The sequence below is a fragment of the Pseudovirgaria hyperparasitica genome (assembly GCF_010093815.1).
Source record: "Pseudovirgaria hyperparasitica strain CBS 121739 unplaced genomic scaffold EJ05scaffold_20, whole genome shotgun sequence".
In the NCBI taxonomy this organism is placed as follows: domain Eukaryota; kingdom Fungi; phylum Ascomycota; class Dothideomycetes; order Acrospermales; family Acrospermaceae; genus Pseudovirgaria; species Pseudovirgaria hyperparasitica.
The window spans coordinates 64,098-84,084 of record NW_022985568.1 but is presented as its reverse complement, the minus strand read 5'-3'; the positions used below and the strand labels follow the sequence as shown (position 1 = coordinate 84,084).

General features: G+C 48.0%; 10 protein-coding genes across 10 annotated transcripts; 6 read left to right on the top strand and 4 right to left on the bottom strand.

Moving 5' to 3' along the window:
* Positions 1–81: 81 nt before the first annotated feature.
* EJ05DRAFT_541838 (uncharacterized protein) lies at positions 82–1,857 on the top strand (the record flags this gene model as incomplete). Its single annotated transcript, XM_033749688.1, has 6 exons — positions 82–124; positions 239–258; positions 620–753; positions 830–1,251; positions 1,337–1,509; positions 1,556–1,857. The coding sequence occupies 6 exons, from the start codon at positions 82–84 to the stop codon at positions 1,763–1,765; spliced, it is 1,002 nt and encodes a 333-aa protein (XP_033595742.1). The 3' UTR covers positions 1,766–1,857.
* Positions 1,858–2,539: 682 nt separating this feature from the next.
* Positions 2,540–4,725, bottom strand: EJ05DRAFT_470077 (uncharacterized protein). The gene is made up of 2 exons (XM_033742929.1): positions 4,372–4,725; positions 2,540–4,311 (listed from the first exon to the last, which is right to left on the bottom strand). Exons 1-2 carry the CDS (start codon positions 4,600–4,602, stop codon positions 2,653–2,655), a joined length of 1,890 nt encoding a protein of 629 aa, XP_033595741.1. The 5' UTR covers positions 4,603–4,725; the 3' UTR covers positions 2,540–2,652.
* Positions 4,726–5,015: 290 nt separating this feature from the next.
* On the top strand, positions 5,016–7,796 carry EJ05DRAFT_514785 (kinase-like protein; the record flags this gene model as incomplete). Its single annotated transcript, XM_033748563.1, has 4 exons — positions 5,016–5,058; positions 5,108–5,160; positions 5,205–5,613; positions 5,665–7,796. The coding sequence occupies 4 exons, from the start codon at positions 5,016–5,018 to the stop codon at positions 7,401–7,403; spliced, it is 2,244 nt and encodes a 747-aa protein (XP_033595740.1). The 3' UTR covers positions 7,404–7,796.
* Positions 7,797–9,054: 1,258 nt separating this feature from the next.
* On the top strand, positions 9,055–10,879 carry EJ05DRAFT_504939 (MFS general substrate transporter; the record flags this gene model as incomplete). The annotated part of the gene is made up of 3 exons (XM_033747639.1): positions 9,055–9,163; positions 9,217–9,454; positions 9,505–10,879. The coding sequence occupies 3 exons, from the start codon at positions 9,055–9,057 to the stop codon at positions 10,877–10,879; spliced, it is 1,722 nt and encodes a 573-aa protein (XP_033595739.1).
* Positions 10,880–12,234: 1,355 nt separating this feature from the next.
* On the top strand, positions 12,235–12,675 carry EJ05DRAFT_209732 (uncharacterized protein). The gene has a single exon (XM_033739805.1). It carries the CDS (start codon positions 12,318–12,320, stop codon positions 12,549–12,551), a length of 234 nt encoding a protein of 77 aa, XP_033595738.1. The 5' UTR covers positions 12,235–12,317; the 3' UTR covers positions 12,552–12,675.
* Positions 12,676–13,563, top strand: EJ05DRAFT_209783 (uncharacterized protein). The gene is made up of 3 exons (XM_033739806.1): positions 12,676–13,032; positions 13,084–13,501; positions 13,561–13,563. Exons 1-2 carry the CDS (start codon positions 12,799–12,801, stop codon positions 13,288–13,290), a joined length of 441 nt encoding a protein of 146 aa, XP_033595737.1. The 5' UTR covers positions 12,676–12,798; the 3' UTR covers positions 13,291–13,501; positions 13,561–13,563.
* Positions 13,564–13,671: 108 nt separating this feature from the next.
* EJ05DRAFT_480314 (uncharacterized protein) lies at positions 13,672–14,440 on the bottom strand. The gene is made up of 2 exons (XM_033744850.1): positions 14,401–14,440; positions 13,672–14,352 (listed from the first exon to the last, which is right to left on the bottom strand). Exon 2 carries the CDS (start codon positions 14,248–14,250, stop codon positions 13,888–13,890), a length of 363 nt encoding a protein of 120 aa, XP_033595736.1. The 5' UTR covers positions 14,251–14,352; positions 14,401–14,440; the 3' UTR covers positions 13,672–13,887.
* Positions 14,335–15,407, bottom strand: EJ05DRAFT_209700 (uncharacterized protein). Its single transcript, XM_033739804.1, has 4 exons — positions 15,196–15,407; positions 14,729–15,009; positions 14,401–14,660; positions 14,335–14,352 (listed from the first exon to the last, which is right to left on the bottom strand). The coding sequence occupies exons 1-3, from the start codon at positions 15,267–15,269 to the stop codon at positions 14,467–14,469; spliced, it is 549 nt and encodes a 182-aa protein (XP_033595735.1). The 5' UTR covers positions 15,270–15,407; the 3' UTR covers positions 14,335–14,352; positions 14,401–14,466.
* Positions 15,408–17,422: 2,015 nt separating this feature from the next.
* Positions 17,423–18,727, top strand: EJ05DRAFT_209536 (concanavalin A-like lectin/glucanase). The gene is made up of 2 exons (XM_033739803.1): positions 17,423–18,042; positions 18,104–18,727. The coding sequence occupies exons 1-2, from the start codon at positions 17,646–17,648 to the stop codon at positions 18,508–18,510; spliced, it is 804 nt and encodes a 267-aa protein (XP_033595734.1). The 5' UTR covers positions 17,423–17,645; the 3' UTR covers positions 18,511–18,727.
* A 24-nt stretch (positions 18,728–18,751) lies between these two features.
* Positions 18,752–19,938, bottom strand: EJ05DRAFT_209388 (mitochondrial ATP synthase). Its single transcript, XM_033739802.1, has 4 exons — positions 19,699–19,938; positions 19,233–19,628; positions 19,084–19,170; positions 18,752–19,023 (listed from the first exon to the last, which is right to left on the bottom strand). The coding sequence occupies exons 1-4, from the start codon at positions 19,708–19,710 to the stop codon at positions 18,994–18,996; spliced, it is 525 nt and encodes a 174-aa protein (XP_033595733.1). The 5' UTR covers positions 19,711–19,938; the 3' UTR covers positions 18,752–18,993.
* Positions 19,939–19,987: the final 49 nt, after the last annotated feature.

Genomic DNA, 19,987 nt, shown 5'->3' with positions numbered 1-19,987 from the left:
TAACGGGTGGCTGGTTGTGTATGGATAACGTGGGACCAAGGATCCTTACGACTGATTGTGGTCTGCCTTTGGGCTAACGCAATGTACGCTGTTTTAAAGACTGCTGGGGTGGACGCTGCGGACGGTCTGTTCAAGTACGGTGCGGTACATCAAAGATGATCGTCACACAAGTGTCGGAATCATAGCGGCTGCTCAGTCTGTATGCGGGGGTGCCCTGTATGACGGATGTAATGTCTAGGTCTCTGTTCGCCGGCTGAGGTGTGTAGATGTCGTAGTTTCCGTTCAGTAGAGCGAAAGTAAATACAGCAATGAGCATAGGTGTATGCCGGTGGAAATCAGTAATCAATAGAGGCATCTCGAGCACCCAAGATACATGGTCCACAGTGATTGTTGTTGTCCTCTGCCGAGCCAAGACTGGCAGCAGTTGGCACAGTCGGAAAACTTGGTAGGACGATCGATGTATAACAGGTGCTGTTTAGAGATTACAAACCGATATTGCCGTACTGAGGCTTAGCTGGAAGGATTTTGTGCCATTCACAGCAAATAAAAACTGGGATGAAATCGACGGACAGTGAGCCTCAGCTTAAATAAAAACATGACTATGGCTGATTGATGGTAGATGGTCAACTTTTACGATTCGTGTTGGAACGCCAGCAAATCTATTTCTAAGGACGTCAACTTCCCTTTTGCTCCTGACAACTCCCGTGACCTAGTGGTGGGTATCCAAAATGTCGTCATGGACAGCTTACAGAAGTAAGAATCGATGGAACTCTTGAGGGCCCTTGCTACGCATTCATAGACTTTACCATCACTAAGCTTTGGCTACCAGAACAAGTGTGCACCTTGTCAAACGAGCCTTTGGTTTGCTATATGACGATACTTTGCATAAGCCGCTGCAGGACATCAACGCCAATGTGAAATTTACGCTAGGTGTCAGTCTGGTTCGATGGCCTGCAGTTGATATTATCCTCTCCTATAGCGCTTTTAACCTTATAGCAACACCTCCCTATCGGAGTCTAGACAATAACACCATGTACTCCCCGCTACGACACACGCAAGATAGTGGGCCATATGCACAGGGTCGCATGTTCTTGCAAGAAGCATATGTCATTGTCGACTTCAAGCGGTACAACTTCTCGGTGTGTCAACACGATTGGGAGCTTGGAGTCCAGCCGCATATTGTAACGATCAATCCTCCCTTAAGGAACGAAAATCTTTGTTCCGCAAACTCCACTACTGCGACCGGTTCGCGTAAGTATTAAGATATACGATCGAACGACTTGAGTCTTAAGCTTGACTGGCCTTGGAGTAGGTGGTACTGTACTAAGTTTGTTAGGTTTGCTTCTAGGGTGGCGGAAGCGAGTGTTTATGCAGAAGTTCATCGCAGAGGCTACTGCGCTGGCTGGCAAGGGATCACCTCCGAACAGAGCTCCGATAGCGGAGATGCCGAACTGGAGAGTAACAAAGTCATCCCGAAAGCCGAACTACCTGGCCAGGGTTCAACGTCAGGTTCAACCATGATGGTTGTACCGGATAATGCTATCGATTACCTCAGACACCTGCTTCGCCTGTCGACACGGAAGGCTTGAAAAACCAAATATACGAGATGGTTGGGTCCACTCAAGAGCGCAACGAAGCCGATGGACGTCAGTCCACGGAGAAACAAGCCGTTGTTCACCGTGAGCGCATGTGTGATGGAAGTGATCAGATGAACCCCAACACTCCCTTGACCCCAGCTTTTCAAGACCGTCACCTTTTCGGGTGATCGATGTTGCGCATATTGTTGGCACCGCATGTTCTTTAACAATATCGTCAGGTCCTTTGACAATAGTCAGTCCAGTATTCTTTGAAATGCTGAGACCGAACAGTGCGAGCATTATGCCCCGACGGCGCCGACTTTCGTATGAACAACCAACCGACGATGAGAAGACTCATTGATATCATTTGTATATGTGCATTATTATAAGATTAGGTGTTATTGGCTTTGGGGTGATTTATATACCACGGAAGTGCTCCGCTATCACATTTCCCCCCGTTGTTCGATATCCTGGGTTTGTGTTCAAAAGTATAAGGGAGAAAGTATTCATGAAATTTGGCATACTATCTAAATGTATAAAGGTAGGTTCCCTTATATATATAGATAGTAGTATAGTTAAATACTATACGTCACTATATATATATTTATTTATTACTTTCTTCTATATAGTTAATTATCTATAAGAGCCGCTTGTGCTAAACAACAGTTTGACGAATCAGCTGCAAAACGACGGCTCAAGTAAATAGATAAGAGTGACACGGACCTATCTAAGATCAAACATATAAAGATCTCGTTATTCTTCGCTGCTGCTGACATAGAACCAACGCAATCAATGCAATCAACGCACTACTGAAGAAGTTGAGCGTTTTACGTGTATATAATCTGTAATGCTCGGGCATAACTTGAAATCCCTTGCTTGGGATGTTGGACATTAGGTAGTCAACAGAGTCTCTAGCGATCTGTTCTCAAGATATGTTATGTTTGAAAATTATGCATTCTTTAATGTGAAATGCAGTAATTCTCGACGCTTTCATTATGAGATGGGCAATATAGCTTTTTAGGTTATATTTTCAAGAAACTGAACGCTTGCTATAGTATATGAACGAACCATCGGACTATGCGTCCAACTTCAGTTTCTCAAGTAGGGACTCTATCTTTCCCAGCAAGATTTTATAATTAATCGCATCCTGTTCAAACTCATCGCCTGCAAGCTCTCCGTCTAAAGTCCGTACTTCCCCGACTCCAATCTCCGTGGCAACTTGGGCACCCGCCTGAGCGCCGCCCAATACCGACTTCCCATCGACGGTGATAAGAGGCCCTGATTCCCCGTTCGTCTCATCGAAGGTTGTGTCCTCGAACCGCAAACGGAAGCGCTCAGACAAATAGTATCGTATGTCGTCCACTAGCTCGACAGTATCTGTCTCCTGTCGCGCCTGCACTCTATTCGCGCTTTCTCTTACCAGGTCCGCGAAATCCTCTAAGTCTATATATTGCTCTAGCCGTTGCGCAATATATCGCGCGCCAAACTCTTCTAGCCTCTGCACACGTGTATCCCACCCTGCCCGCACGACATCGAATATGTCTATGACGTCTTCTATATCGGTTTCGCCTTGTGGGGTCTCGGAATTAACAATAGAGTCCATGCCGTTTCCGAGAGTACTGATGATTGTGGCCGCCTTCATTTTGAGTTTATCTATGAATAAGAGGTCTGCGGTGAAAAGCACGTCAATTGCGTCCTCCAGACCAAAGTCAGTCTTTCCAGTGTACAAAAAGGAGAGCACGATTTCGAGGACTCGAGGTGAGCATGAAATGGAGACTGTTTGGAGGTGAGGCGTGGTTTGTGCTTCACGGAAAGACGACGAGAACATTGTGGCGAAAAAGTCCGAGCGAAGGAGTATAGCACGGTGCGCAGGATAAATGGTAGACCGTCGAGGTTTGCGTGGCTTCGACGGCGAGCGCAAGACGGAAGTTGATCTGATGGCAATGCTGTTCGGCGAGAGATCGTTCGCACACAATCGGTCATTTGTCGTAATCGTTGTGTCTTCGTCTTCGTCTTCGTCTTCTTCAACATCCTCGTCTGCGCGGAGCAAGATGTCTGCAAACATTGCATTGTTGTGATCCCATACCACGTCGTCCACTTTACTCGAATCCAACTCCACCTTATATTTCAGCACGTTATTCTTGAACCATCGTTCAAATTGAGCAGCGCCACGCTCGAGCTCTTGTGTTCGTCGTTGTCGAGCGAGTCGTCGGTCACCGCCCTCTATCATGTCCTCAAACAGCCGCTCGATTTCAAGATGCTTCGAAATCTTCGCAATACCTTCCAAGATAGCCTGCTCTTCGCCTGACGCGCCCAGATCTATAGAAACTTCGGACAAGTACAAGTACCGCACTGCGACACTGAAACTCTGGCCGGGAACATCATTGGATATCTTCCAGTTCTGTATGCCTGGATCTTGCTCTAGCTTCTTTGCAAAGTAAGGGCTCCTTGCTGCGAGGACAAATTTGTGCAGCTCGAAAGGGGCGGAAGTGGCTGACGTCAAGGTTATATCGGTCGTTCTGGGGGTTTCAATTGAAAGGAGAGAGGTGATGTGTGCGGCGAAAGGTTGTAAGGGGTCCGTGAACTTGGAATAGTCATAAGACAACAACAGGTTACGAATACGATCATTCAAGGCATTGTAAAGACAGCGCTCGCCTTGGAATGTGTCGCGCTCACATAATGCGCCGGCTTCGAGGAGGAGCTGTGCGACTTCGTAATGGCCGCATAAACTGGCCTGATGAAGCGTCATGTAAGCGAGGCGGCTTTGTTAACGGATTAGCGCAGCAGTGCTCACCAGAATCAAGGGCGTATAATCAAACTTGTCTCTCGCATTGATATTCACCCCAAGCTGAATCATTTCCTGGCATGTCCTCAAGTCGCCTCGACGGCATGCCTCGCAAAAGATCCTGAAATTCTCGCTCAGGTCCAGAGGATTATCCTCCTTGAGGTTTCCCGCCGAGATTGCTTGATTCTCTGCATGCAAGGCCGCCTCTATCTGAAACTTGTGCGCAACGTTCGCCGCCATCTTGTTGCAAACAGAAGAGAGGCAATGCACGAAGACTCCATCTCAGTATGTGCAGAGTGGGAGTCGGCAGAGCATTTACCTGGTAGTAGTAGGTCATCTAGATGACTGATGACGAAATGTTCTGATAATCGTGGCGGAGAATGGTCGGGCATCCCCGGGTCGGGAGTGGACAGAGGCGCTTCGTTGCCGTGCCAACATGTCAACACGCCACCACGACTGCTATTGCATTGCAACCTGCTAGGGCTAACCTGACCTTCTCACTAGCAAGATGCAAGCTCCAGCAAACGACGTTACTACACAAATATGATTGATGTTTGCCGCAGATAATTTATTCACCGCCCTCGTTATTACAGCAGCAGCAGCGGTCATTCTTCGCTCTTCTTACCTCGCCCGATAACTCCTAGTCCAGCATAATGGCAGACGAAGACAACAAATATGATGTCCTGGAGAAGATAGGTAAGTTGTCCTTCTATCTAACCAAAAACGAAAACTAAAGTTTGCATAGGCCATGGCTCTTTTGGCGTCATCCGCAAAGTCCGGAGGAAGTGCGACAACCAGGTCTGGTGCTCGCCCTACTGTTGCGACATGACTGACCTTCGTAGATATTGTGTCGCAAAGAGATTAGCTACACACGCATGTCTCAGAAAGAAAGAGAACAGCTACAGGCAGAATTGTCTATCCTAAAAGAACTTCACCACCCAAACATAGTTCGGTATTATGAACGAGATCATCTCAAAGAGTCTCAGGACCTCCACCTGTATATGGAATACTGCGGCAATGGTGACCTTGGTCGACTGATTAAGAACTTGAAAATAAAGAATCAGTATGCAGAGGAAGAGTTCGTCTGGAGCGTATTCTCTCAGATGCTTTCTGCTCTATACCGATGTCACTATGGCGAGAATGCTCCCGACGTTGGTCACGATATCATGGGCCTGGGGAATAATGCAAAACCGCTGAAGAGCAAACAAAACATGTTCATGATACTGCACCGCGATTTGAAGCCAGAGAATGGTATGGTATCACCCTAGTCTAGTAGGAGACTTTACTGATATGCTTGTGTAGTCTTTCTTGGAGAAGACAACTCTGTCAAACTCGGAGACTTTGGGCTTTCAAAGATTTTGCAATCTCACGATTTCGCTTCCACATATGTTGGCACTCCATTCTATATGTCCCCTGAAATCTGCAGTGCCGAGCGTTATACTCTACATTCTGATATATGGTCCCTTGGCTGTATCATTCATGAACTTTGCGCAAAGGAGCCCCCATTCAATGCGAAGACTCACGTCGATCTTATAAATAAGATCAGAGCTGGGCGAGTGGAAAGGATACCAGCTTGCTATTCCGGAGAGCTACAAAAGGTTATTGACAGCTGCTTACAGACCAATCCGAGTCATCGACCAAGCACTGCACAGCTTCTCAATTTGCCAATCATAAAGCTCATGCGCAAGGAACAGGAGGTCGTGATTTTGGCCCAACAGATGAAACATGAAAAGGATCAGGCTACAAGGGCTCTCAAGGAGCTCAACAGTAAGATGACTCGCATCGAGCTTCAAAATACAAACATTCGTGTCGAGATCGACGCTGCGGTCCGGAGAGAATGGGAGGTCAAAGCTCGACTAGAGATCGATCGCCAAGTGCAGCTGGAGATGGAAAGGTTGGAACGAGTTTTCGAAGGAGAAGTTAGCAAACGTGTGGCACAAGAACTAGACCGTCGTTTGACTGAGAACTCCTCAAGCGATGGAGAATTTGTTCGCTCGTTGACACCAACCATGGAGGCGGATGAGGATAAAGTGGGAGACAGCAGCGATAACCATGGGAAGTCGCATAGCACTCTGGGCTCGAGATCAGATTTTCCAAGTCAGACGGATCTTTCTGACCTCTCACTCGAATCGCCCGACGCTTCGAGGCCGTCCTTCCGGCCCACCAAACGCCCGACGCGAACGCCCTTCACGCGGGCCAAAACCATGTTTCAACAGGGATCTAATATAGCATCACCTATGGATGTGCAGATGGCTGAGCCATCACCGATGGGTGTAGGAGCGCTGTCATTATCACCACGGCGGCTACCCATAAAGCGGAACTTGTTTCAAGCTCCGGAGCGTTGGGAGCCTAAGATCCCAGAGTCACCATCAGACCTTCCTTCTGACGATGATGATGTAGATGCAGATTTCTTGGGGGATGATGAACTTCCTACGCTTCCGTCTCCTACTCGACCAAGGAAAACGGCGATGGCGGATGATCCATTCAAGACATTCAATCCCATACAGAATAAACCAACCTTGAATCCCACTCACCGGCTTGGGTCAGCGCCCAATCTTCTTGCACCTACTGGAGCTGTAACTGCCACTACCGCTGCCAGCACTCGCCCTCGCCCTACGAGCACGGTGCCTGTTGTTGCTACTTCTCCCAACCGGCGGAAGAGCAAGATGCCCTTGCCAACCGAATGCGGAAGTCCCACACGTAAACTCGGGCCGAATGCACCCGCTGGGACATCTGTCAAGGATTTCTCGTCAGCGTTTGCTCCCACAGCAGCCTCAACACTAAAAAGCAAGAGAGGTAACGTTGACGAGATGCGTCAAATAGCTATGCGAAAGAATCTTCAAGGCCGAACGCTAGTCGAGCTCTCACAAGGAAGAGCACCATTGAGCGACGGTAGCTATGGCAGCGATTCTGGCGATGATGGAAAACGTAGGACGGGGACAAGATTCGCTGCAGAATGGGACCCAGAAAGAGACGAGATGCCTAGTCCGTTCCTAGCACGAGGGGCGTCGAGAGGTAGAGGCATACTACCTCACCGGTAATGGAACGTGGCATATTTGGAGGAGAAGGAAACACTGATTTAGCCATGCCTGTATGTTGCGATGAGTGAAGAGTGATTGGGGACGAAAGTACGACCGAGCTGGCTGCGTATGTTGGTTTCCCTTTGTTTGAGTTATTTGCATTGAACGGCGTTTGGTTTCTCTTGGGTACTCTACTCTGTTGTCTGGCGGCCGCGTTATAGTTTTCTTAAATGCACACATCGAAGTCAACTCGATGTGTTACCAATGCGTTGTTCACGAGAATGGAAATTCCGTTAGCTACTCATGAGTAGCTTCTTGAGTGGAATACACTACAATACCTACGGTCTGATGCAATCAACAGCTATGTATTTGGCCAGACGTGAAATCAACCTGATGCTATCGATCACTGCAAACCCTTTCCAGGCGGGCTGGCAGCCTGTAGATTGTTTGTTGACGAGTAATACATCTACTCATTACTGTTCTATTAGCACTGAGAGCATCTCCAAAAGTTAATAAACAGTCTACCCAACTTCGCAAAGTCAACCCGCTACCATGTTCTCCTAGTCGCTGCACGCGTCTATAAACAGTCCCTACTTCGGGCGGATTACTAGAAACAAAAATAACACCCTGACAGCGTGGTGGCGACTCTCCAGGTTCTCCGCACTTCGCCCAGCAGCTGTTATACAAGAATCAGTCAGAACACTCATAAATATTTAGCTATCCTTGTGTAATCTATGGCCTGAGAGGCTCTATAAACTATCTACCAAATATACTCCTTGCTGAGAATACAACCAACCTTCATAGAGAACAATGTTTCAAGACTAAGAGTTGAGTCTATTACCCTTTTTAAGACATTTCATGGTACTGTAAAAAAGTGGACGAGATTCAACACTAATGATTGTTTGTAGTGTGCAACTCAATATAAGGATTTTGATATAATGTATCAGTACTTGCTCTCAAGCAATCGTTTTCTTTTCTCTGTTAAAATATACTATCTATATCTTCCATGAACTGTGTTAGGGTATAAAAGCTTAATTTACTATCACAGTAGAGCTATAGGAGGATAGAGTAGGTATATTGTAGGTGACTTGATGTTACTACGTAGCGTAACTGTTTCATAAAAGGATTTGGATGATAAGAGCTGGGATTCCCCTTGTACCTAACTTACTGTAGTTATCGGGCTGTTGCTTTGTTGCGCTTCGTGCAGGCCCAAGTGCAGTGGCGTGAGCGGCATTTTACACTTGCACTGTGGAAGAATCCTAGAGTGTCTCGGTGCGCATTAGTTTCATTTACTTTCTACAGTGACGAAGAGCTAGGATCTGGGGGGAAGCTAATCAGCAAAGCGGACTTGGTGCTTCTTTGGGCAACACTATCATGGGTTCATGGGCAAGTTGGTGCGTCGCAAGCTGGTGCTTGCACATCTAGAAGATGAGTGAGGCATTTCAGGGATATCGTATGTACATATATGACTGAAGGATCCACGGTATATCAAATCCTACTGTCACATACATCGCATCCTACTACTGTCATACGATGCCCTGATGTTGGCTGCGAATGCTGGCAAACAGGAGGAGCTCGAAACACACTTGAGTGGAACATCCATTCGCCTGTTGTCGCTCTTATATTGAGCGTCGTCCAGCTCATCACTGCCTTTTTCATCCACATTATCATTATGGCCATACCAAATAGCTCCAGTTCGGACCATGAGTCGGCTACCGCGATGGAAAAGCCTACCGCCCAATATGCTCAGCATGTGAAGTCTCCCGATAGCGGATTCGCAGGTGAGTAGCTGATGGAAACTATATGTACAGTCAAGCTAATTCGAGCCCTTCAGACCCCGAGAATCATCAAGGTGGTCCAGTGTCTACAAAGCGTCTCATGTCTCTTGTAGCCATGGCTATCATATGGACAGGTTCGCAGATCCCAGTGTATCTGTTTGGTGGTGTTACCCCATACATCTATGGTGATATTGGAGGTACTGATAGATGGATTTGGTTTGTGTTGGCTAACCTGCTATCACTTGCTGCCGTTTGTCCGTTTGTTGGAAGTTTGAGCGACTTGCTTGGTCGAAGGTTTGTCGTATAGGCAGAATGCTCATTTGTCCATTGATTGACAAGCTTAGATACGTTGCAATCCTTGGAACCTGCTTCATACTCCTCGGGATGGTAGTCTCTTCCACTGCTCATACGATGAATTGGTTTATTTGCGGCATGACCTTTGCCGGCATCGGTGCTGGCATCACTGAGCTTACTGCTCTGGCTGCGACGTCAGAGCTCGCACCAGTCAGGAAACGTGGCACATACGTAGCTTTGCTTGTACTCAGCATCGTTCCATTCTGTCCCTCCGTCCTCTGGGCTCAACTGATTGCGTACCACAGCACCTGGAGGTATATTGGTGTTGTATGCAGCGTGTGGAACTTCATCGGCCTCGCACTGCTAGTTGTCTTCTACTTCCCACCGCCTCGAATCAATTTGCAAGACATGACCAGGAGGCAAGTCCTTGCCAAGATTGACTACATTGGTGGCTTCCTCAGCATTGCAGGCTTGATATTGTTCTTGGCCGGCATGCAATGGGGAGGGTATCAATACAAATGGACCTCAGTACATGTTCTGGTGCCGCTACTGATTGGTGCTGGACTGCTTGCCGCGTTCGTCGTATGGGAGGGCTGGTTTGCTTCCTACCCAATCTATTCTAAGCGTCTTCACCGGGAGCCGCGTATTCTGCTCCTTACGCTTGTGATCACCTTCATATCTGGTGCCAATTTCTTCTCGCTCGTTATGTTCTGGCCAGCACAAGCCTTCAACGTATATGGCCACGATCCTGTGGGTGTTGGAATACGAGGTCTTCCCGTCGCTTTCGGTATTCTTACTGGTGCGCTTATCGTTCTGTTGTTGCTGTCCAGGTTCAGGGGTCGAAACCGCGAATTACTCATCGTGTCCTCAATTCTAATGACTGCGGGTTGCGGTGGCCTGGCTGCAGCCGAAAGAGACAATCTGAACATCATTTGGATAGTTCTAGTGATCGGAAGTCTGGGGATTGGCGGGATTGTCGTTCCGACATCAATCATTACGACCATCGTTTGTCCTGACGACCTGATTGCGACCGTAACTGCACTGACACTTGCAATCCGTGTTATTGGCGGTTCGATTGGATATTGCATCTACTTCAATGTCTTCGCGCAGAAGTTCGTCCCGTACGCAATGGAGAACATTGGCAGAACACTTGCTATGCACAACATCACCTCGCCGGCCATCATTGGAGAAGTCGTAGAGCTGACTGGTGCATCATTGTTGCATGTCGTTGCCGAAATCCCTGGAATTAAGGGCAATGAGACGATCTATAATGCAGTTGTTCTCGCCGGACAGTTGGCGTACGCAGCGGCATACAAGCATGTATACTACGTCAGCACTGCCTTTGGAGGCATCAGTGTTATTGCGGCATGTTTTCTGGGCGATATCAACAAGTTTATGACGGATGATGTGGCTGTGACGATGTAGGCTTTTAGTATGGCAGTTTGCAAGCCTGAAAACGCGATGTTTGCATAGAATATGGCAGTCTTGAACACATTGCATAGCATGTATACGCATGCCAATTCTAGAAAAATTTCTCTGAACTGTTTCACGGTCAGTGACAACCATAAAGACCTGTTGTAGCCTGGCATGGGATATCGAGTTGACCTGACCGAACACTAGAGCATGCTCGAAGTTGTAGCATTACCATTTGGACTATCGCGCTCACTGCTAAGACTGACCACAACCTTCGTGCACAAGAAGAATGTCGTCGTCGTTGCTCATACCACCAGCTTGAGACGCGCCACTGGAAGCATAAGATCTCAATCCCAGGTGGATGTCGAAAAATCACCTTTGCAGAAGGATCGTCCATCTGGATACTGCTTGTTGTACCTCGAGTAGAGAAGGTAGAACGGACCTCAAGATCGACTGCGTGGTATCTCGTCTCCATATGGCATAGAGAGCAGCATTGTAATAGCAGATAAGATTCTACCCTTTATGAGCGACGCTCGCGTGATACTAGGTGCCGCCTAGCTCCAATGATCGAATCTTCTTGGTTTGGTGCCGTGAATGGTGCCGTGGTCCTGTGATGTCTATCTTGTGATGGTATATAAGCCTCGAACAGGTAATTGGTTTAATTACCATTGTCAGATCGCTCTTAAGCCGGGCTAAAGGTTTGAGACAGCTTTGCCGACATCACATGTGCTTGGTGTGTCTACTAAAGATGAGCAGACGGGACCGCCTTGTAAACTGTGTCCAAAAGGTTAGCAAGGAGGGTATACGGCCGAGGCCAAGGAACAAGTCGACAGGTAGAGACGTTCATGCGAGAAGTAAGACGACCGAATGAGCCGTCCCTTTTCCCGAAAGCCTAGGTATTTAGCCAGAGAATGCGCCCACCTTCTTGGAATGTCGCGATGACCGTTTGAGAGGGTGTGCTGCTGCTGATTGTGTGTGGAGGAACGAATAAAGGAAACAGGCAGGGGTCTGCTTCGCCGCCAGCCACTTCCGTGGACTAGTGGACAGAATGATGCAGCGAAGCCTTGATGATACAATAAGGGCGCGTAATTTATGCACATGTCAATTAACTAGATTATTCGGTCTCAATCAAAGTGTGTTTTCAGAGTGAATCACAGATATAATTGACATGAACAGTCGCTGGAGGCGGCAAGGCAAGGTCACAACACGTTTGAGGGCTTTAGATTCGCGGCGCTGGTGAGCGAAACAACAAAGAGTCTCGACGCCGGGGGGAATGGATTAGCTGCAAGCGTTCAAATGAAGTTGCTGCCTGATTAACGTCAATGTCGAACAGGGGAGTTTTCGAAAGCTAAGGATGTCAGTGACATGGCTGCGGATAGGGCTGCAGGACGATTGGGAGTGCTCAGCCTACTTCGTGCATACAGAAGAAACGCACGCAAATCGAATTATCATGGGGTTGCATACAGTAGATGCTATGGTTGGTATAGGTATATGCAGATGGATGTGGTCATCAGTCAAGCAGGTACTACTGTTAAGTGAAGTGGAGAACCGTTCGACATTTCGAAGCTCCCCCGGACAAAGCATCCATCCATGGATGAGTTCATCATTGGATCCATCCCAATCTCATCCTCGTCTAACTATATCATCCAAAAATAAGACTGCCTCCAGGCTGTTGTGCCTTTGACTGTGACCACCATACCCTCGCCGCCGCTTCGTCTCATTTCCCTTAGCCCCTCCGGGTTCGTGTAACAGAGCGCTATCTCATCTTAATTCTTCTCCCACCCGCATCACACCTTCTTCCGCTCTTCCGCTTCTCCAACACCGAGCCTAATTACCCATTCGCGGATGCGACCTTCCACTGCGTGCGGTCATGCCAGTCGTTGGCGTTCCTCGACCATGACCATGAGAGGCCTACAAACAGCTGAAACACCATGACCTCTCCCGCCAATTCGATACCAGATTCTCAATTGGGTCTCACAGGCGCAGAGATCCAAACGCTGCGCCAACAGCAAGCCATCGCACTATCTCAAGCCGGTGCTTCTTCCTCACGCGCTGCTAGCAATGCATCAAGTCAAGGACGACTGCTTCTGGATCCATCCAGCTTGGCTCAACTCTCTGCGCACTTCGATCGTTTACTGCACGCCATAACGTCGCGATGGCACTATGTGAGCTCGGCTCGGGGATGATCTGTTATCATGCTAATGCCTGACACATAGCTCAACGCCCAAGCCGCACAGTTCACCAACATGCAGCATGACCGCGCAGGCACGTTGATTGGCAATGCCGATGCAGAAATTGCCCGTTTCCACGAGATCATCCGGCAGACCAACGAGCTCCAGGTTGAATTTGACAAGATTCGCCGTATTGGAGAGATTGTGAAAGGCTTCCGTGCACGCGTGGAAGCACTTGATCGAAGGATATGAATACACCAATCATTCACGTCTACACCTCACGAAGTCACGAAAACGCACATACTGTTCGCGAGGACGCAACTGTAAAGATCACAGACCTCACGGTCGAGAAAATAAATTAAGGGCAAGATAAGCAGATACGTCATAGTATTCGGATTTATATAGACTGATCAATTTTCTGCGCCCCATGTATCCGAACTACGCGGCACATCCAACACGAACCGTATATTTTGTCCTCTTCTCTGAAGTGTAAAATGGATATCATGTCTAATTATTGTCTAGATAACTGGTGGTACTCCTGCTAGACATTGTTACCTCTGAACTCTTCAGGATATGTCCCGAGGTCACCTCCAGATGTTGTTAGTTCACCTCACCGCCCTAATATATCTCAGGCTTCCATTACCTATGATACATAGCCATCTTTTCCTCGCGCATAACCGCCCCTTGTCATTGGAGATGACTTCGAATTGGGAACAATGCATTACATACGTTTTGTCGATTAGATAAGAGTATGGTTCCCCAAGTGCGGGCAAACTTCCAGACTTCTATAAACACGTTCGCTAATATGATTCGCAGGAAATTGATCAACTCAGACAACCATGCCATTTCTCATTTCCTCAGACAGTGATCCTCAGCTGGCATTTCAAAGGCTTGTGAGGTATCCAATTCCGCCGGCCTCTTTACGAAGTTCTCGTGCCTCTTCCCTATTGGCATTTCGTAATATGGAGTAGAGCTGACAAGAGCTTCCTGATGCGGGCTAACAGCCTCATTCACTTGCAGTTCAGGCACAGGCTTCTGGTCTCCATGCAAGGAGGGGTCCCGGGTATGAGCACCGGAAGTCAATCGCTCCGAGCTCCGAGCTTTCCGCATCCGCCATACGAAGAACATTCCAAGTCCTGCCAGGCAAACTCCACCAACGGCACCGACTACAGCGCCGGCGATTACTCCGCCTGATATCCCGCCATCACTCATTGCCTCTGAGTTGGTGGCTGTGTCGGTGATTATTGCCGTCGAAGAGCTCAGGTCGACACTGCTGCTATGAGATGCGCTTGGAAAACATGTTCCGAATTCGCTCTGTGCACACGTTAAAACAGATACAAGATGTCACAAACGGAGACATACTTGACACCCCGAGGAACAATAAGAGACATTCGCACCACAACTGACGATGTAGGATTAGCGGCGAGTTCAGCTGTCAAGTCTTGAAGTGTACTGACTAGCCTCTCTGACTACAGCAATTTCCGTAGTCACTGCCCTGACAGCTGATTTTGTCTGGTCCACCGCATGTACCATCTGAACTGATAGACATGATGTTTCCCACACCACAGGATCCAAAGTCTGACTGGCATCCGCTCCCACAGTAGCTCGAGCCACTGCCGCAACTGAGTAATTGGTCAGCGACGACATAGGAACCTTCCTGGTGTGGAATCATACTATCCGCGGGCTGAACAGCAGTTTCCAAATTCGCTGCCTACGCATGTGATGCTGGTGGGACCGCCGCAGGACCCATCCGAACTAGTGTCTGAGGTTGGACATTGGCCAAAATCACCTTGGCATCCCGTCGTACAATAGCTTTCGTTCTTCCCGCAAAATCCTTTAGATGAGCAACAATCACCGAATGTGCTGCCCTCACACGTTTGTCCTGACGAGCCGCCGCATGACCCATCTCCACTGACAGTCAAGTTGGAATCTTGCCGTATTGTTAGAGTCGGGATTCTCGTAGATGGTGCCCTATTGGGATAAATGAATCAGCAAACATACTTCATTCACTAGAGGTCAACGGTCATCTTGTAACGTTCAGTTTCATGTACTCTACAGCCGCCAGAGGTCGACCTAGCCAAGAGCAATGATGGCAAATCTTGCATGCCCAGGCCAAGCAGTTTTGCCATACCGTCACTCATGAGAAATTCCACTTACGCAAAAGTTGTGCTGAGATACAACACGAACAGTACAAACAGCAAGAAGCTGCCGAATTTGTCGTGCGTGTACATCGTAGAATTTGGGATGCGTTAAGCAACACGAGTGAATGAGAAGAGTGCACCACAGTCGCAATGGGACTCGAAGTTAAGAGAAACAGAACCAGACCAGGATGGAGGAATGGAGTCTAACAAGAGTCGAAATCAGGGACGCGGAGAGGTGTGCTCATGGTCAGTATGAGGGTTCCCACTATGTATCGCTTGTAACTTGCCGTACGACATGGTAATTCGTCCCTCGTAAATCGGACCCCATTCGCTCAGCTTATTGCATGCTCGAATCATGAATCATGAATGCATGGCGCTGTAGTAGCAGAACATGACATCTCCATCAATCTCTTCACGATGGGGGCTATTAGTGCCGGAGGCTCAGCGCCAAAAGAATCGCCACCCTGTAAGAGAATGTTTCAGGACTGCATTGGGCTTGGCATGCGTTCAGCTGATGCCCCCGTTACAACCTATCTGAAACGGACAAGTGGTATAAACAGCATAGAACCCCCTTCGGACCAACCGACAACTACCATAACATCACCTTTGAAATGCACTCGACGATGCCTACAGCGAGTCTGTCGCCCTGACAAGCCAAAAGTAGTGCAATAATACGACTGTGAACGCTAAGGTACGTTGTGGAAACAGTCTAATCGGACCGACACATTGCTATTACGGTCTGTTCATAAACAGAACCCTATTTCGTACAAGACATCGGGAAAATATCAGTCCTACGTCATTCCAAAGCACGTCCAAAAATCCGGTGCTCTTACTGCCGATGCACCAGTCTCTGCCTTGTCTACAGTGAAACGTGGAGACTCTGCTCTGCCTAGTTTGACATGAGCTAGTGGGTATTTCAAAGGCATCAACGCAGCAGCATCCGGATATCTATACTCCATAACCGGGACATACGGACTAAGTCTAAGAAGTCTATCAGTCATCCATGTCCAGACACTTACGCCCGCGCATGCGCCACGTCTTAATACTAGAGTAACTATAAAGTCTAATTATTTTCGATAGTCATTAGCTACCCTCCACTAAACCAGAGCGTGTATATGTGGTATACCTCTCTTAGATCATAACGTATAGTAGCAGTCTATATAGTGATGGATTTGTCTTAAAGGGAGCGGCTGTCCACTAATTTTGCACATCCTTGCTATGGTTCTCACAATTGGCATATTCGGATTTCGCTGTCGGCCATCTACGTCTACAACCTTTCATGATGTGCAGTGACAGGTCATTTATCTGTGCACACTCTCGATGAGTCCTCGGTAGAATGATAGATGTGCACAGAACAAGACCTAGCCCTGAAGGTGTACAACGATGTCTTTGGGCAAGATCTGCAAATCCATTATTTTGTAGCACACAACAGCGGCGGCGTACATCCAAAAGATACTTTGCCAGTGGCAAGGACTACCCACTTGATGCAATGCTTTTAACCACTTCCTATACAGAGATGCATTGCTTCGAGAGTGCTCGAAGACTCTGCTGACCTTATTGAAATGAAACCCTCAAGTTATCTCTCATCTAGCTGTATCTCGATAAGCCATAGTTTCAGCCTACACTAATTATGTAGTGTGTAGTCCTACTCATTCTCACCACCCGGGAATCACCCTTCCAAATAGTAATTGTACTTTTCAAGTAATTAAGCCGCGTAGTGTTCGCCTACTAGTCATATACCAGCCTCAGCTGAAAAGCCTCTGACTTGGACCAGGGTTATACCGTCCAATCACCTTTCCGGACGAGAGGCTAAAGCTGGCTTGTTACGATATTGCATAGGTGGCTGTGGCTGCTGCGAACTGAACGGGGGCTAAATGCAATATCATGGCGCTGCCAATGTCCAGCTCCGCTATGCATGTCCAATTAACAGGCAACATACTCATCCCAAAAGAATTCTCTATTCAAGCCGCTTGGACATTTGAAACCCTCCACATCGACTTTGATTTCACAAGTTCATAGGCATTGTAGGGCTCGATCAGCGTTTCGTAGCAGATCATAGGTGTATACGTAATTACCAATGCCACAGCATTATTGAGCCACTGAGTCGTTCTTTCGATTGGCTGTCTGAACTGAGTACCATCGTAGGGTGATGAACTAGGAGGTTATAACAGCATATGAATTCAGGCGAACTTGGAAGGCCCCAATCGAGTCTAAAGCATTTCTATATCCAATGTTAAACCGACGCCTGATGCTATTCTGGGGGCTTTGGGCTAATGAAATCTGATCTAGGCAGGTTGAACTTGCATGCCCATTCCTTCGGGCCTTTAGTGAACCTGATACGCGGAATAATCGTTCTATACGCACAGTTCCTGATCCCGGGGTTTTATATTCTGCAGTATATATGCTCTTTGTTTTGACTGAACACGCTCAGTACTCATACCCTAGGCTCAACAACCTTCGCCCGTCATGGTAAACAAGGCTCTTACTCTGCTGGCATTTGTGGCCTCCACACTTGCTTTGTCTACGAAGCGCGTCCCTGGTGTCACCAAGAACGGGAACAACTACGAGGTCGGTGATGCAGGAATATTCACACACAGCGCAACATACACGTTCACCGGCTCGTCGCTTCCAGAGGGCCTTTATGCCAGCGAATACACTGTTGAAGACGCTTCTGCTCCGTTCAGTCACCGCTTCCTGGCGAGTAACGCCGTCGTCCGCGCTGGCTATTTGGACCTAATAATCCCCGGTGGTCAGTCCCAAAGTCCACTTACAGGTGCCGAGCTCGGGACCGTGGAATCAAACATTCTTTATGGCAGCGTGCGCACGACGGCAATCTATGGCGATGTACCGGGTGCTTGTAATGGTATATTTCCCCCGTTCCATACATCTCATCCCTGACCAAGCGCTCTGCCTAACTCATATAGGCTTCTTCTTTTACAAATCTGATAGGGCCGAAATCGATATCGAATGGATCTCAGACCCTAAATCACTCTCTAACCCCGGTGACGGGTCCCGGCCCCTGTTCTACACCAACCAGGACCTCAACGGTGTATTTGCAGATCGTACCTGGAGCAGCGCACCAAGTCCGTCTGATATCAGCTCGGCGGAGCATGAGTATCGGATTGATTGGCTCCCGGGTGTGAGCAGGTTCTACTTGGATGGTGCGCTTCAGAAGGAATACACAACCGACGTCCCAGGTGTTTCTGGGAGCTGGCTGTGGAATAATTGGGCGAATGGAGATCCGGGCTGGACCGCAGATCCGCCCGCTGAGGATAATCTGTTCCGGATTAAGGAAATTGAGATGTACTATAATGTTAGCTCCAAGGCGTAGACACGATAGTGCGTATGTGTTACTGATGGTAAGGGAGCATGTAATAACACAGCAATCTGATATCATGCCACACCTATTGTGATCTTGTTCAATTAAGGTTTGTCACAGGATACAATACTTGCATCAGAAGCTGGAAATGCGAACTATTCATGAGACTTCCATACTTCGAGGTGTATCAGAGAGCCGACCCACGCAGTAAAGCTTTGTGGAATGGGCAGTATTGAGCTGGGCCGCTGTTGAGTTCAAGCTAATGTAGACGAACTGGAGTCGAATGTCCCATTCCATATACTTGACGGAAGCCGGGAATGCTTACGGTCACATGTTGATATACATCCATCGATCTAACCAGTTCAGAGTATATCGATAACAGTGTCACATGCATAAATTCGATATTGAAGTTATAGAGTCTATTGTGACAGTCGAGTTAGGGGGCTATGCACATGCAGACAGATAATGTATCTGCAGAAGGTATCGAAGATGGTTTCACAAGACAGAGAGGTCGCCAAATTTCTCCTGCAGGTGTATCAGTTGATGGCCAATTGAGTTCACATCATGCAAGGGGTCAGGGATTACCTTGTAGCCAGGCACTGTCCATTTGCCTTTGGAGACGAGCTGTTCGGTGCGTTCGTCGATATCGGAACGCGCAGCAGCAACCTCATCCTGAGACTCAATTTAGTACTCCAATCTTTGAGACATAGAGGCGTAAACACAAGCAAACATACCACAGTGAGGTCTTCGAAAGGTCGAGCATCCTCAATGTTCTTTAGAGTCTTCTCAAGGTCCTTCAACTCCTTGTCGACCAGACCCTTTGTTTCCTCTGCACTTCTAACAGCTTGTGCCTCAAAGGACTCAATAGCCTTGATTTGTCTGTTAACATCATAGGATGCAGGCTTGAAGCCATTGAATTGCTTCTCGATTTCGTCAATAATGGTTTGGTTCTTCAGTACGGAGCGATAGTAGGCGAAATCGACATTCTGGGGCTGCTCGCTGAGCACCTGCACCTTGCGTCTGGCATCGTCATTGCGCTTCTTGAAGGCGGAGAGGGACGACGCGGTTGCGCCCTTGAGGCCGAGCTGTGTACCGATTTTGGTCCAGTCGATCTTGAGAGCTGCGCTGCGCTATTTGGCATTAGAACGAATTACGTCTCAATGGTATCGAAATTGATGTAAGCAAGAGGAGTCTACTTACTCCTACCGCCATTTTGATGACTGGCACGTTGTGTGGAATGGGGGAGGTCTATGTCGTGATGATGTCCGTCGCTCTGGAGCTGCAAGAGATTTGGGTTCGCGATTGAGTATTAGTGATCACGTGATAAATCTAGCCGCATACGCAACTTCGCCCTCAACCGAAGCACGTGTCGCGAATTGTGTGTGGCCCTAAGGACGTGATGTCGCCCCTATGGTTCCTACGAAGTGATCCTACAAAGAAGTATTCTCGAAGGACACAATCTCCCGTTTAGTGATTGAAGGTACACGGT